This window comes from Chrysoperla carnea, chromosome 2 (assembly GCF_905475395.1).
Source record: "Chrysoperla carnea chromosome 2, inChrCarn1.1, whole genome shotgun sequence".
Classification (NCBI taxonomy): domain Eukaryota; kingdom Metazoa; phylum Arthropoda; class Insecta; order Neuroptera; family Chrysopidae; genus Chrysoperla; species Chrysoperla carnea.
Window position 1 is genome coordinate 740,154 of NC_058338.1, and position 14,129 is coordinate 754,282.

A 14,129-nucleotide genomic window follows, 5' to 3' on the forward strand; every position below is an offset into this window, starting at 1 on the left:
AAAATAAGTCTTGTATCTGAAAACTATCCTATTCGAAAAAAAATCATTAAAAAAAAAAAAAACGATAAAAATGGGTATTGTTGTGGGCCATATCTAGACCCCATTACCTTTAAATGTCCTTTCGTTGGCGGAAATTGGTACATGTGTACTCTAGCTACAACTTTTGACTGCAAACTTTTTTGATCTGACCTCTCTATTCAAAACTAGACTCAGGAAAAACGGAATTTTCATATGCAATTTTAAAATTAAAAAGGGCCATCTTTTTTTCCTTCACCTCGGGGAGCAAATGACTAAAAAATTCGTGATCATCTAGAAAAATACTTTCAGCCATTTGCAAAAAAAATCAACGAAATTTAACAGGTGACAGAAGTTGAATGGCGAATGTGAATATTTTAAATTTTTAACTTTCTGGGTAACTTAAATAGATACCAAATGAATGGCTAATTAATATCGTTCGTCTTGGTACACACTGTATCCACTGGAGTAGCCATAGTAAGAATCATAATGTACAAAACACAATCAGTGAATGAGTAACAAAGTAAACTAGATAATCCAAGAGCTACGACTTCTAAACACGATCAGAATTTTGCTTTCAACTTGAAATTTTGTTAAATATAAGCTCTAATTTTAGCGAAAGGGTATAAACTAAAATCTCATCTATTTCGGGATTAGCTTAAAGTCAATATATATTCTGGCAACTTATTTACTTGATGAATAATTTTTGGTCGTCTTAATTTATCACAGATATACATCTCTTAAAAACTGATGTTCCAAAGTTTCCGACGGTTCCAAAGTTTCAGGATATCTGTAACCAGATTAAGGTGTTACATCAAACTCCGACCTAAAGTCCGTCGACGTGAAAGCAGTGGAAATCTAGTGGAAAGGTAGAAGAAGCATATATCATCGCGTCTGTCACTTTCCAGCTGTTGTGATGAGAACGTGGACTTATTTGAACCAACTTTTCTTTGACGACCTCTCCGATCTTAAATCAGTTAACGTCAAATCACTTCTGCTGCTCTTAAACAGTTCCAAATGGTTCATGGAGTAGTGGCCGGAAATGAGCCAACTCTTTTTCGGTATCACAACGTAACCTATGGTCTAAGCGTGTCCCACCCCAGAACAGACACTCTAATCTTACCTAACTTAACTTAAATCAAACTCCTTGTCTCGATACAACATGTCTTTGGCTGTGTTTTAGAAGTAACAGCTCCTGGACTAAGTCACTGAGTGATATGCATTTATAAACATAGTTATAATAGTTATTATGATTAAGCATATTATTAGCAGCGAAGCCGATTGGTGGAAAAACCGAATACCGCATGTACTCTAATATAGGTACTTACACACCGTTCATAGCACGCTGTCTTAACAGTTCTATACTACAGCGGGTCTGCTTAACTCACTGCGCGCAATGTAGATAACACTCGCGGGTCTTTCAAAAAAAAAAGTTTGCCTTTGTTTTTTCAATTTTTCGGGCTCATGTTTTCGGAAGTTTTTGTGTTTTGTGTGTGTGTGTGTTTTTTTTTTTTGTGGATGAAGGTAATCGGTGATTCATTTGTGTGTTTGAGTGTGGATTTTTTGTCGTGTCGTGTCGTGTCGTAAAATGTCGTGATTAGTGATAGTGGAAATAAAAGTGATAAGAGAAAAAAAAGGTATTTTTATTGTTTGTTTATTTTTGTGAACTGATAACGTTGACAATATTGATCGGATAATTGTTATAGACAAGAAATTTTAAGCGAAAAATTACATCTAAAGTTACTTCCTAAACCGCTTCAAAATTTAGTCCCTTCTACTTCCTCATGCAAAGTCAAAATAGTATAACGAAAAAAATTCGGTTTTATCAAGAATGCACTCCCATATTGCATTTATGGGAGTATTATCAAAATCTCGCATAAACGAATTTTGTCTCTTTGAGTGCCCCAGTTGGACTCATATTAGTTTATCCAAATTTTGGCAATATCAGCCGAACTAGTTACGGTGTCCAAATCAGATTTTTGATGAAATTGGGAGATAAAAGTTATTTAAAATAAAAGCTGCTCAAAATTATTGAATTTATCTCAAAATGACGGGAGAATTTATGATGATATTAGGAGGCTCTCCCGATTAAATCTGGAGCGGTGACAACTTTGAATTTTATGCTGTGATAATTAACCTGTTGACCCAATTTAGACTTTATTTGGCTTGATTCAAAAGTTCCTTACGATTTCTATCACGCTTCTCAAGGTATTGAAAGCTTTGCATCATCTGTTGAGCGAAAGTATATTTGCGGTGATCAATTAAATTGTAAATAATCTTAAAAAAGAATATTTGAAATTATTTATTTTTACAAATTTAGTGTCAAGGTTTTTTGGATTCTTATCAGTAAAAATTGTTTTGAATTTATCAATTTTAAAAGTATGTTTTTTTTTTTTTTGTTGAGTTCCTTGTTGAATTCAATGTTTACATTAAGGTTGATCGGGCAATAATTTTTAAGAACACTCGATCAAGAAAAAAAATTTATACAGCGATAGTTTTTTAATATGCAGAAATTATGTACTTTTAAATATATCATGTTTCAATCATAGTTATGGAAAAACTACTGACAAAAAGTTGTTCAAAAGTTATTTCTCACATAATCAGAGATATAAGAAATGATCTTCACTTCAAACACTGTTTAAGGTTTGTAGTTTTACCACTTTCAAAACTGATAATTCTTATGCAGTAAAGAAAAAACTACTTTTTCCTATTTGAAAAATATTATAACTACAGTCTGTCACTCAAAAAATAACACAAACAAATTTGGTGTAAATAAAATTTTGGGTTTGTAATCATGGGTTTGTAGTCTATTACCACTTTTCAAAAACGCACTGATTTTTAGTGATTTTTTCAAAGTATCTAAAAAATCAATGTATTTATTTGGCTATTTAAAAATTTCTATTAAATAAGAATTGATTATAAGATAACATTGAGTTTTTCAACGGGGTTTCTTCACGTTGTATAATCATATAATTATTAAAAAAAACTACTTTTTTGTTTGTATAATTCCAAAGTGGAAATCTACTAAACAATGAATTTAGAAAACAGAAAAATCATTCATAGATATATTTTTGTATTACTCATAAAACATTTGTAGGATATGTTGACTTTCTGATAGAAAATTATTGCTTAGTTTCCCGAAAATTTCTTATTCCTTTATCAAATTCCATGATTCACTTCTCATTTTAAACTAATTATGTCTAAAATTGACGCAAAATATACTCACGGTCTCAAAATGTACCGCTTAGGAAAAAACACGCCAGGTGTTAAATAATAAGTTTATTAGGCGAACATGTTAGTTTTTACAGATGTTCTCCTAATACTCTTAACATCTAATTACTATTTTTAATACATGTTCTCCTAACATTTTTTCATTACTTTTCTACGAAATTTGTTGTTTTTAGCTACGGGTTACGGTAATTACGAGAGCAGAATTTCGCACGGATCGACCTAGTTACTTAATGTTATAGTAACTAATTTGTGCATTCAACCCTTTCCAAAAAACAAACGAAAAACCGAATGATGTGGTTTCAGAACTTAGCTCAACTTTCTCATTTTCACGAAACACCCGAAAATCTTGCTTACGGTGAAGGTGTTCTTTCTTTCCTCCGAAGTGAAAGAGAGTGTGGTCCATTTGTTATCCCCAACTAATTAAGTTATTGGTCTTACAACTAAAAACCATATACATCACGGCTTGTTATTTTAGTTGACAATAATAAGTAATATCTTCTTTTTTGTATTAGTGAAAAAATAGTCCAAGAAATTTGGATTAAGGTAGTATGAGTGCCAAGGCAAGTTTAGACTTATGGTTGAAATTATTTGTACTTTAGTTTCAACTTTGATGTTGAATTTTGCTATAACTTCATGAATGTAGACGATAAATGCGAATAAATTTTTTTTATATCTGCTTTGTTTTTCGAAATATCGTAAGCTAAATAATTAAACAAAGTTTCATATTTTTTGAAATTTGAGATTTTTGGAAAATTACTCCAGATAGCGAAAAATTGTTTCACCATTAAATGGAATGATTATGAGTGAAATGAAATAATTTCTTGTACTATACAGATTTAAAAAAATAAAATCATTTGTATTTGTTATAAATTTATTTAATAATTTTTCCAAGGTTTTTTTAATTTTTTTTTTTGTTTAACTTCAAAATGGAGTTAATTTTAGTTTGATTGTGTAAGACTCAGTTGTGTCAGTCTGTATTTATTGTAAGGGTTCGTACGTGAGTTTTTACTTATTTGAATTTTTGTAGTCGCACTATAAATTATTATAAATAATAATAAATAATTATGAAATAAATATATTTGTTATGTTGAATGCCACTGTTTTAAATATTTATTAATTTGTGTGAAAAATAAATAAATAAATAACTACGCTAAAAAATAAATAATTTTTGTTTAAATACAACTTTTTTTTTATTATTTAAACAATAAATTTATTTATTATGAAGAAATACTATATTTATTTGTAAAAATAGTCGAAAAAAAGGATCATCGAAATCCGTTGGCTTTATTTTGAGTTATTCGTCCTCTTGTCGTGCATACTTAATGCAAATTTAAGACTTTTATGATTTTCTCATGGATGTCGTTATCAGAACTCAATCAAAATGAAATGGGACCACACCGGAAGCACTAGCTTTCAAATAGATAAAGAATCATCAAAATCGGTTCACCCAGTCGAAAGTTCTGTGGTAGCAAACATAAAAAAAAAAATACAGTCGAATTGATAACCTCCTGCTTTTTGTTTGAAGTCGGTTAATAAAAGAAATCAAAAACGCACCAAAAAAGTCACGAGGTCATTCGATTACTAGGTTTTTCTACATTTTTTTTAATCCCGGCGCGCGGGTGCCTTTTATGAACTTTAAAAATGGGTCTTGTACCTAAAGGCTGCATCCATCACCAGACTAATTGGAGCTGTAGATTTGAATTAGAAGAGACTGCATCGGAATTATGATGAATGTTTATTGAAAAAGATTAAAGATCAATGTCAGCCAGATGACGTGAATTATTAATATTAAATTTACCTAAATCAATGTACAAATTAGTACAGGATCTGGAACCATTTTAGAGAGTTATTTTTAAGATGGTTAAATATTTTCAGTCTCGCAATTGAGAGAAGAATATTTTAAACACTTTGAAACTTGTTGGGTCATTCTTTTCAGCTGTGATGTCAGTTTTTCGCTAGCTACCACTCATGCGCTTAATTTCGGGATCAGGACTCCAAATTCTTGAAATATATTAGACCTTTGTTAATTTTGAGCACAAATTTGAAAATTATGACCCAAATTTAGTAGGATTACATACTTGGTTTATCAAAATTGGATAAAACTTGGATGTGATAGAGCAAAATTAAATTTTTGGATTCTGATGACGTCATAAAGTTAAAAAATTCAATATTTTGATAATACAGGCAAATTTGATCTGATCTAATTGTAATTTCTTTTTGAATCGTTAATCGTAAACGTAAATCGTTAAAAATATTACTATGAATAATTTGAAAAACACAGGGTAAGCAGTGCCTAGTTTACATTTTTGTTCGCATATATTGAACAAGTTAAATGAAGGAGAAATATAAATATGCTGAATTGAAAGCTCATTTGATATGGATTGTTAGAAAGCTCTCTATTGAACTTCTATTTTGTTGATAACAACTTATTTCATTCTATTCTTTATGACAGTGATAAGGTCTTATGTCAGCCATGTTATTACATCATCAAACATTTGATTATGAAACATTAAATGAAATGTCCTATGAATGATGTCTAGTCATTACTGTTACATAACTTTAATGCAGTGCTATACATCCTATATGTTCTATACAGCGTGTTCTAAGAGAAGTTGTAATGAAATACTAGCCGCCATATTATAACGTCATACGGCTGTATAAACTAAAAAGTTTAAGTTATAAACAATTGGGATTTTACTAAAAATTATTGGTCTAAAGTTTTTTTTCCTAAGCGGTACATTTTTAGGCCGTGGGTATATTTTTCGTGAAACCTAGACATAATAAACTTGAAAATGAGGGTAAAACTTCAAATTGATAAAGGAATAAGGAAAATAAGCGTAGGACAGAAAAAAACTTGCTAGAATTATAAAATATAACATTTTTTTGTTGAAAATTAAAAAATTAATAATAATTTTCTTATGTTACAGGCGTTTATCGACAACGGATTTCTCTGTGAGAATATCAATAAACCTTTTGCTAACAACGTGAAGAAATCATGGATGAACAACAAAATGATCCAGCATACACTAAAGATGTAAATCAAAATTGTAATGATCTGTTTAAATTGGAAACGAATGAAAAAGATGAAAATGAAAAAACAACATTCCAGAGCGTTATAAACGTTAATTTATTGAACAATAACAACAGTAATAGTAGCGTAACGCTATCGAGTACGCTAAAAAGTGATTTTCTAAATTCAACCACACTGAAAAGTCCAAATTTAGTAAAAAATAATAATTTGAAAAATATTTTAAACGATCAACCAAAATCGGTTCAAAATGATCCAAGCAATAATGTAACAAAAACGGATGAGACTCATCCAAAATCATTAAAAGGTATATTAAAAACCTCTAAAACTACTGAAGACATCTCGAGAAGTTCGAAAAAAAGCAGTGGTGAAACATCTGTAGATGAAATTCATTCACGATTAGCTGAGAGTCAAAGTAAAATATCCGAATTACAAAATAGTTTGCCAACAAAATTAAATTCGGCAACAATTGACGCGATTAAATCGAATTATTCGCCGATTAAAAATCATTTACGACAGTCTACATTTAAAACAAAATTTGAAATAAATGAGGCACAGAATGAAACAAATAATTTAAATGCTGAGGAAACTGATGAAACAAACGATTCCGAAGAATTAGAAAGTTTAGACGATGAATACCCCGAGAAACTCGATGGATATGCTCGATTTATAAAAGAGTTTACAATGAGTGAAGATAATAAAAAGAAAAAACGTAGCAATAGCTTTCGAAAGATTTCGAAATTATTTGGATTACAAAAGAAATCTGAACCGAAAACAGATGAAAAGGCTTCTACATCATGCATTGAGCAACCATCAACCGGATACTTTAATCGAAATACTCGCGAACGACATACATTTACGAATTTCTCTTGTAAAAATTATTCGAAAGAACACACAAAACACGAAAATTATCCGATCTCTGCCTGGACTACCAGTCCGAATTCATATTTTAAGGAAGATGAATATAGTCTTCCAATTGACGCATGCATTCCAAAAGGGAAAAAAGAAGAAAGAGCAAATAGTAATCTACCCAAGCAAGCCACCCAAACCATCGCCGAGGATTATGTTTGCATGAATCTCCAAGCATCGACGAAAAATGATTATGAAAATAATTACTTCTGCGAGAAAACTGATAATTCGCAAGATCGTCACGTTCTGATTGAACCGACAAAAGCAGTAATACCATTAAATACCGAACGAGCATTACCGAATCCTTACCACAAAAATAACAACGTCATTCCAGAAAGTATGATCCTGGAACCAATGTATATAAATGTGAATAATAAAAAACAGGAAAATTATGAAAATTGGAACGATGGAACTTTGGAACAAAATTTGAATACACAAATTGAGAAGCAAGAAAAGATATTCAATTTAGAATATGAAACGAAAATATCGAATTCACCATATGAGACGATTTTTGGCCATGTACGTCCCCAGGGAAGAATTGTTACCAGAAGTTTATCCCCCGAACAACGTTTAAAAATGGATGTTAAATTACCAATAATAAATTCGAGGAAAAGTTTATCACCAACGCAGAAAAGTTTTAATAATGAATGTTGCTTAAAATCCACCCCCAAACATGACGAACTCGATGATATCGAAGTTAAATCACCAAAATCACCGATATCGAAAATAAAATCGAATAAAAAGAGTAAAAAACTTAATCGAAATGAAACAATTGATGAATTTTCACATCAAAATTTAGAAATACCAATCGATTATCCAGAAATTAATTTGAATAATAATACATCGAAAGATTCGCCAAAAAAACAATTATACGAAAATTATCCGGATGTTAAATTAAATCAAAATGTTGATTCCTTTAATTTGAATAATATTCCTGAATCTATTAAAACTTCTGAAAAATTACCGGAATTTGTGGAAAATTCTGGATGCTATCCAAATGCAGCTAATCGATCTCACAACACAACATCGCCAAATAATTTACGAAACGATACGAAACGCAATGAAATCATTAATTTGGAGCCTGTGAATCAACCTATTTCTAGAAATGAATCTAAAATCAATGCAAAACCCATCTATAATTTACCTTCAAATCTACCGAACCCCAATCGATTCCAGGATATTTCACAGCTGGATACACTACACGGTAGGGATGCCCGATCCCACAAAACAACTGTGAATCAATCCAATTCTAGAAATGAATCTGGAATCAATACGAAATTCATCGATAATTCGGAATATTGCCAAAATTTACCTTCAAATGAACCCAACCCCAATCGATTCCAAAATATTTCACAGTTGAATACACCACACGCTAGAGATGCCTCGTCAAATGATTCTCGAAATGGATCGAAAGTAATTCAAAATATTAATTTGCAGTCTTACAATCAAAATAGTTCTAGAAATGAATCGAGTAGAAGTGAAATGTTACCAAATTCTGGATATTATCAGAATTCACCTTCAAATATATCTGACTTAAATCGATCCCATCAACAACTTTCGCATAGCTCGCCAAATAATTTACGATTGAAATCAAATCAAAACATTAATTTGCAACCGTTGAGTCAAAAAAATTCTGGAAATGAATCGAATAGTTGTGAAATAACACCAAAGTTCAATGGAAATTCTGCATCTTGTCAAAATTCACCTTCTGGACAACAAGTGTCACATAATTCATCGTTAAGGGACGCATCGCCAAACAATTCACGAGGAAGCGAAAATTCTGGATATTACCAAAATTCACCTTCAAATCTACCCAATCCCAATCGACTCCAGGATATTTCACAGTTGAATGCAATACACGATAGGGATGCCTCGCCAAATGATCCACGAAATGGATCGAAAATAATTCAAAATATTGATTTGCAGTCTTACAAACAAAATAGCTCTAGAAATGAATCCAATAGAAGTGAAATGTTACCAAAATTCATTGAAAATCCTAGATATTACCAAAATTCGTCGTCTGATATAAGATCGCAACAGTCGCAACGTATTTCACCGTTGGTTGGAGTACAAAGTACGAATTCCTCACCAATTTCGCTACAAAATTTGCATATAAGTGAGCAACAGATTTTATCTACTTCGAAGGATTTGAATAAAAACAATCAAAGACTTTCGCAGCCGTCACCATCAAGAATATCTCCAGCAATCATTTCGTATAGCTCCAATTCATCGCCTGTGAATTATCCTCGCATATCTTCTGTTTCTCCTCAAACAGTTCCAATTAATTCTTCCCCGCAAAAACTATTAAATTTACAAAACGTGGAAGCATTTTATTGGAAAAAAATTAGCGAAATGAAAGAGAAAGAACAAATGAATCATATGTATTTCCAGCCACAAACCCAAATGACTCAATTTGGAAACAATATAAGTGACGCAAGGCAATCGCGTTCTCGAGATAACACACCTCATTCGGTTATACCGCAAAACAGAGGCCGAAGAAGTTTAAGTTTACCACGAAATATTAGACCTGAAAAGCCGAATAATATGCATACTAGTTTTGAAGAACCAACCAGATTGTATTCGAATAATTCAGAAGGAAATACATCTGGTTATGGATATACTACCGTACAACAAGGGCCCTCCATAAATCAACTTTCGAATTTCAATAGGAGAACACCTCAGCGAAGTACAATTAGTGCCATAAAATATAATAATCCCGGGGATGCTATATACGAAAATTACGTGCCTGGTGTACAATTTCGACATCAAGCCTTATCTGTAAATAAATCATGTGAGCAAACTTATGCACCGATATTCAAACGTGGAAGTCTACAAAAAAATTCACAAGAGGATATGAATATCGGTAATGCCGGGCAGAAAAAAGTAAGCTTTTTAAGTGCCACCCAAAGTTCTGTACAACCAAATCAACAAAGCTCACCACCCGCATGGCCAACTAAAAATGGTTACGTGCAAAGTCCACCAACCCGACGTAATAATCGTTCCGAAAGTGTTGGCAGCGATAATGTTTTTATTTCTGAAACACCGACGAAAGTACCATCAACTTGCGATCGTACTCAGTTGTTCTTTCCAAATAATCAAGATTATGGACGAACGCATCAGCAAATAATGCTGGCTCCAATGTATGGACAAGATATTTATGGGCAAGCAATTTATGGGAAAACCGTACAAGTACCGCAAAACATTTACGGCAATGGTACTAATCAAAATGCCATTTATGGAAAGACTTCATCAGCAGTTTATGGTAAAACCGCACAACCGAAGCAAGTGATTGTGCGGAATAAAGTTTGTGATATGTATGGTCAGATTCATGATACAACTGACGATTCGAATCAAATTTATGGACAAATTAAAAAGTCTGGAATTATTTATGGTGAATTAAAAGGACCTAGCAATTGTCAAACAATGAATCCATTGCAACAAAGAGCATTACCATCGCCTCCACAAAAACAATCACAGTCAATGATTGTACCGCGAAGTTCGACCTATGTTTACTCAAATGCACAAATGAATCAATTACCACAACAAATTCAATCGGAATCTGAGAGTGGCTCCGAAGCTGGCGAAGTTCAAAGGATTATGAAGAATATGGATGCCAAAAATCAACCTATACCAGGTATTTGAAAATTTTATTTCCTGTTAAGATAACTAAGTAAAATTTTTTTGAAATACTTATTTTGGCTTAAAATTGTTTGCTAACATATATTTTTGGTCGGTGAATACGAATCCAATGTCAGATTACACGGATTCTGTCACGTATTCCGAAAATCGTGCCATATTGGGCGTTGCAGACTGTCGAAATACCTACGATTGTACTCAGACCATATCTGTCTTTTAGTACCATAACTGCGTTCCTCCCTCCATCTAGAATTGATCTTTTTTAAGAAAAGAAGGAAAAAATGGGAGATCAATTTTTTTTTTGTTATTATTCTTCAAATTAATGTTTATTCAATACAGGGTATCTAAAAACTCTTTTTATCCCTATAACACTTACAATTATGTATGTGAGAATTTGAAGTAAGGCTCATCGCTCCCTTTTCGAATCATTATGAATGTTTCTTATCCGTATTTATCATGATAAGAATTAGTAAATTGATAATTATTCTTAGTGGAATTTAAAAATTCATTGTTCAAGTCATAATAATTTCTTTGTCCACGAATCCATCCCCTAAATGCGAAAACATTAAGATATGCAGAGTAACTTCTCTCACAATCGTTGACTAGTTGATCGTACGGGGGCTTAAATCTGTAGGAATACAGTGAAATACCATAAAGGATATCTCTCAAATATAAAGGCCCGCCACTATCTCCATAACATAATCCTGCTTCACTTTTGGAACATAATAAACTAGCAGTATCTCTTTCACCCATGCCTTTTAAGAGAAATACTTTCGCACAAGCTTGCATTGACGTAAGCTCTACAGTACCAGTTTTTAAATTCACCGTTCCATCACCACCTTCCTGTAATTTAAGTCATATCAATTAATACTCCAGGAAACGAGACTTAAACCTCTCAATTCGTTTCTGTAACAGGCATCGATAGAGCGATCAAATCTTAGCAAAAAGTATCATTCAAGTATATTTCGAGTATTCTTAGATACGTTTCAAGTGTGAGCTTAAAAAATTTTTCGGGGGGTTTTTAAATTGAGTAAATTTTACTTGTTAAACCTTTTCAAAATCGACCACCTTTTGTGCGAACCCAACTTCCTTCTTCTTCCGTGCCTTAGTTAGTATTTTGGAAAATTTTTAAAAATATTTAATTAATATTGAATTCTTACTGCGTCACCCCAACCAGCAATAACGTATTTAGCGGTGGATCCTACTCCCGGTTGTTTGGCTGATATTTGGAAATGGCCGACATTATCTGCTCGATCCAATGGCTCAGCAAGTCTTAACATTGCTATATTGAATAAGATACGCTCAGGCAGATCTTTGTACTGTTCATACTTCTCATATGAAACTACCGCTTCGACGCTTCGTGTTAAACCGCCACTGTTGTATCTGTAAAAAGAGCGCGAGAAAGCCTTTTATTAAATTATAAAATTAATTAGCCGTACGTCAAAGATTTGTCGCTTATTGATTGCTTGTACTCACCTATAAGTACTGCCTGCTCGTACAAATAAAGTTGAGTGATCGAACGCATCAAAACAGTGAGCCGCTGACAACACATAATACGCTGAAATTAACGCTCCAGCACACCATTGTTGGTCTGCTTCATCCGCGTCGTCAATATATACCACTCCTGGAGCATCTTCAGGCTTTCTTGCCCAATATCCTCCGTGAATGCGTTCTTCCACTGACACATCATTACAATTTGATACATGGATACCTTTAATATCAAAAAAATGGTAAAATTTTTCAAAATTTACAAAAACTCCTGAGAATTATTTTAGGTACGGAACCCACAAGTCGCACTTGAAATATAGCTAAGAACACTCCCCATTAAATTACTTTTCAAACGAAACAAAAACAGGCAGACAACCCAAAAGAAGAATATTTTCTCCAATTCTAGGGACAATTAATAGCCCGGGGTCCTTTGTGACCTCTCCGCCTTTTCACAACTCGTAAAAATAAAACCAATTATATGTCATAATAGAATGAAATAGACTCACCACCGCTCACCACCAGCAAACCAACAATATATGTTGCTTTCAACAACAATGAACTCATTATTAAATGAATTCGATTGTTGTAATCAAGACAATACAACCGAATAATTCGAAAATTTGTGTTGTTATTGAATTTTAAATAAAACTATAATGTTTTATTTTAAAAAATGTAATCTTTTAATAAATAAACTTTATTAAAAAATTATTTCGAAATCTGATCTTTCTAAAGGAAAGTTACACTGCTAGTATCCTGTAAATCGAAATAAAAATATAAATTGTGGCGATTGTGTCGCCAAATTTAACCGTATTTTTCTTTGGGGGAACGACCTTTTTGATCATTTTTAGTTACAGAAAATTACTTTGAAATTGACCATTTAATTTACGAAAAAACAATCATCAAAAATTAATTTCTGGCAAATATTTAGTCTAATCTAGAAGTGAAAAAATAACAACCTCGCCAAATTTCTGAAAAAAAAAAATCGATTTTATAACATTGATCCGCCAAGTAAATAATCTTACACACAAAGTTTCAGTTTTTTTGGTAACACTTTCGTTTTGGTATCGAAACACCTTAAGCTTAAGCGAACTGATTTTTGATTTTCGATGTCTATAATTTCGAGGAAGTTAAGACTAACAAATATGCAGATAAAACTCTCCTAACTAAATAACCGTCTATCTAAACAAGGTAGACAGCGATAAAATCACCACACGAAAACAACTGCCCTAAATAATCCGGGTTTACTCGGAACTAAATAACTTTGGATTAAAATATCAAACTCGATTGATTTGAAGGTTTTAGTTTCGTAAGAGTATTTTGTAACGAATACAAATAACTTCAAGTGTGTTGCAAAAATTTAATTTCGAAACATTCTCTAATTAAATTTAAAAACAAGTGAAAACAAACAATTGCCTGAGTTAATTGTAGAAATACCATGTATAGACACTGTTGATATCGCAATTGTTTATTTTTTTTGTCATGTACTTACAGAAAAAACAATAGCCACTCTTAGAGAGCCACATACACATAACTATCTTAAAGACATAACTGATATACATACTAAAAAATTTGCGCCTAATTTGCGCTATCATGGATATACAGTGATGCTTACTCTTTTCATTTTTGAGTTATTTTCACAGACGGACAAACTGACAGACAGACAAACAACCACGAAGGGACTTATAAGGTGATTTTATGAGCACTTATACCAAAATAATACAAACTTGAGACTAAACTTAGTAAACCATGATATATATCATATTAAACCAGTATCCTGGTAGTCAAAATCGAGCCCGTTAAAAAAAAATTGCGAATTTTGGCG

General features: G+C 32.3%; 3 protein-coding genes across 15 annotated transcripts in view; 2 read left to right on the forward strand and 1 right to left on the reverse strand.

The window, feature by feature from the left end:
- Window positions 1–1,525: 1,525 nt before the first annotated feature.
- Window positions 1,526–8,643, forward strand: LOC123294144 (probable WRKY transcription factor protein 1). The gene is made up of 4 exons (XM_044875239.1): window positions 1,526–1,652; window positions 6,174–8,089; window positions 8,372–8,596; window positions 8,638–8,643. The coding sequence occupies exons 2-4, from the start codon at window positions 6,242–6,244 to the stop codon at window positions 8,641–8,643; spliced, it is 2,079 nt and encodes a 692-aa protein (XP_044731174.1). The 5' UTR covers window positions 1,526–1,652; window positions 6,174–6,241.
- The window catches only part of LOC123291560 (coiled-coil domain-containing protein AGAP005037), a 137,552-nt gene continuing 131,500 nt past the window's right edge, over window positions 8,078–14,129 (forward strand). For all 13 annotated transcript variants that reach the window (XM_044871881.1, XM_044871887.1, XM_044871893.1 and 10 more), the window contains exon 1: window positions 8,078–10,817. In XM_044871881.1, the coding sequence (XP_044727816.1) occupies window positions 8,666–10,817 (2,152 nt within the window). In that variant the 5' untranslated portion in view covers window positions 8,078–8,665. The remainder of the gene's footprint in view (window positions 10,818–14,129) is intronic.
- Window positions 11,229–12,926, reverse strand: LOC123291568 (trypsin alpha-like). Its single transcript, XM_044871902.1, has 4 exons — window positions 12,814–12,926; window positions 12,296–12,530; window positions 11,980–12,202; window positions 11,229–11,662 (listed from the first exon to the last, which is right to left on the reverse strand). The coding sequence occupies exons 1-4, from the start codon at window positions 12,869–12,871 to the stop codon at window positions 11,261–11,263; spliced, it is 918 nt and encodes a 305-aa protein (XP_044727837.1). The 5' UTR covers window positions 12,872–12,926; the 3' UTR covers window positions 11,229–11,260.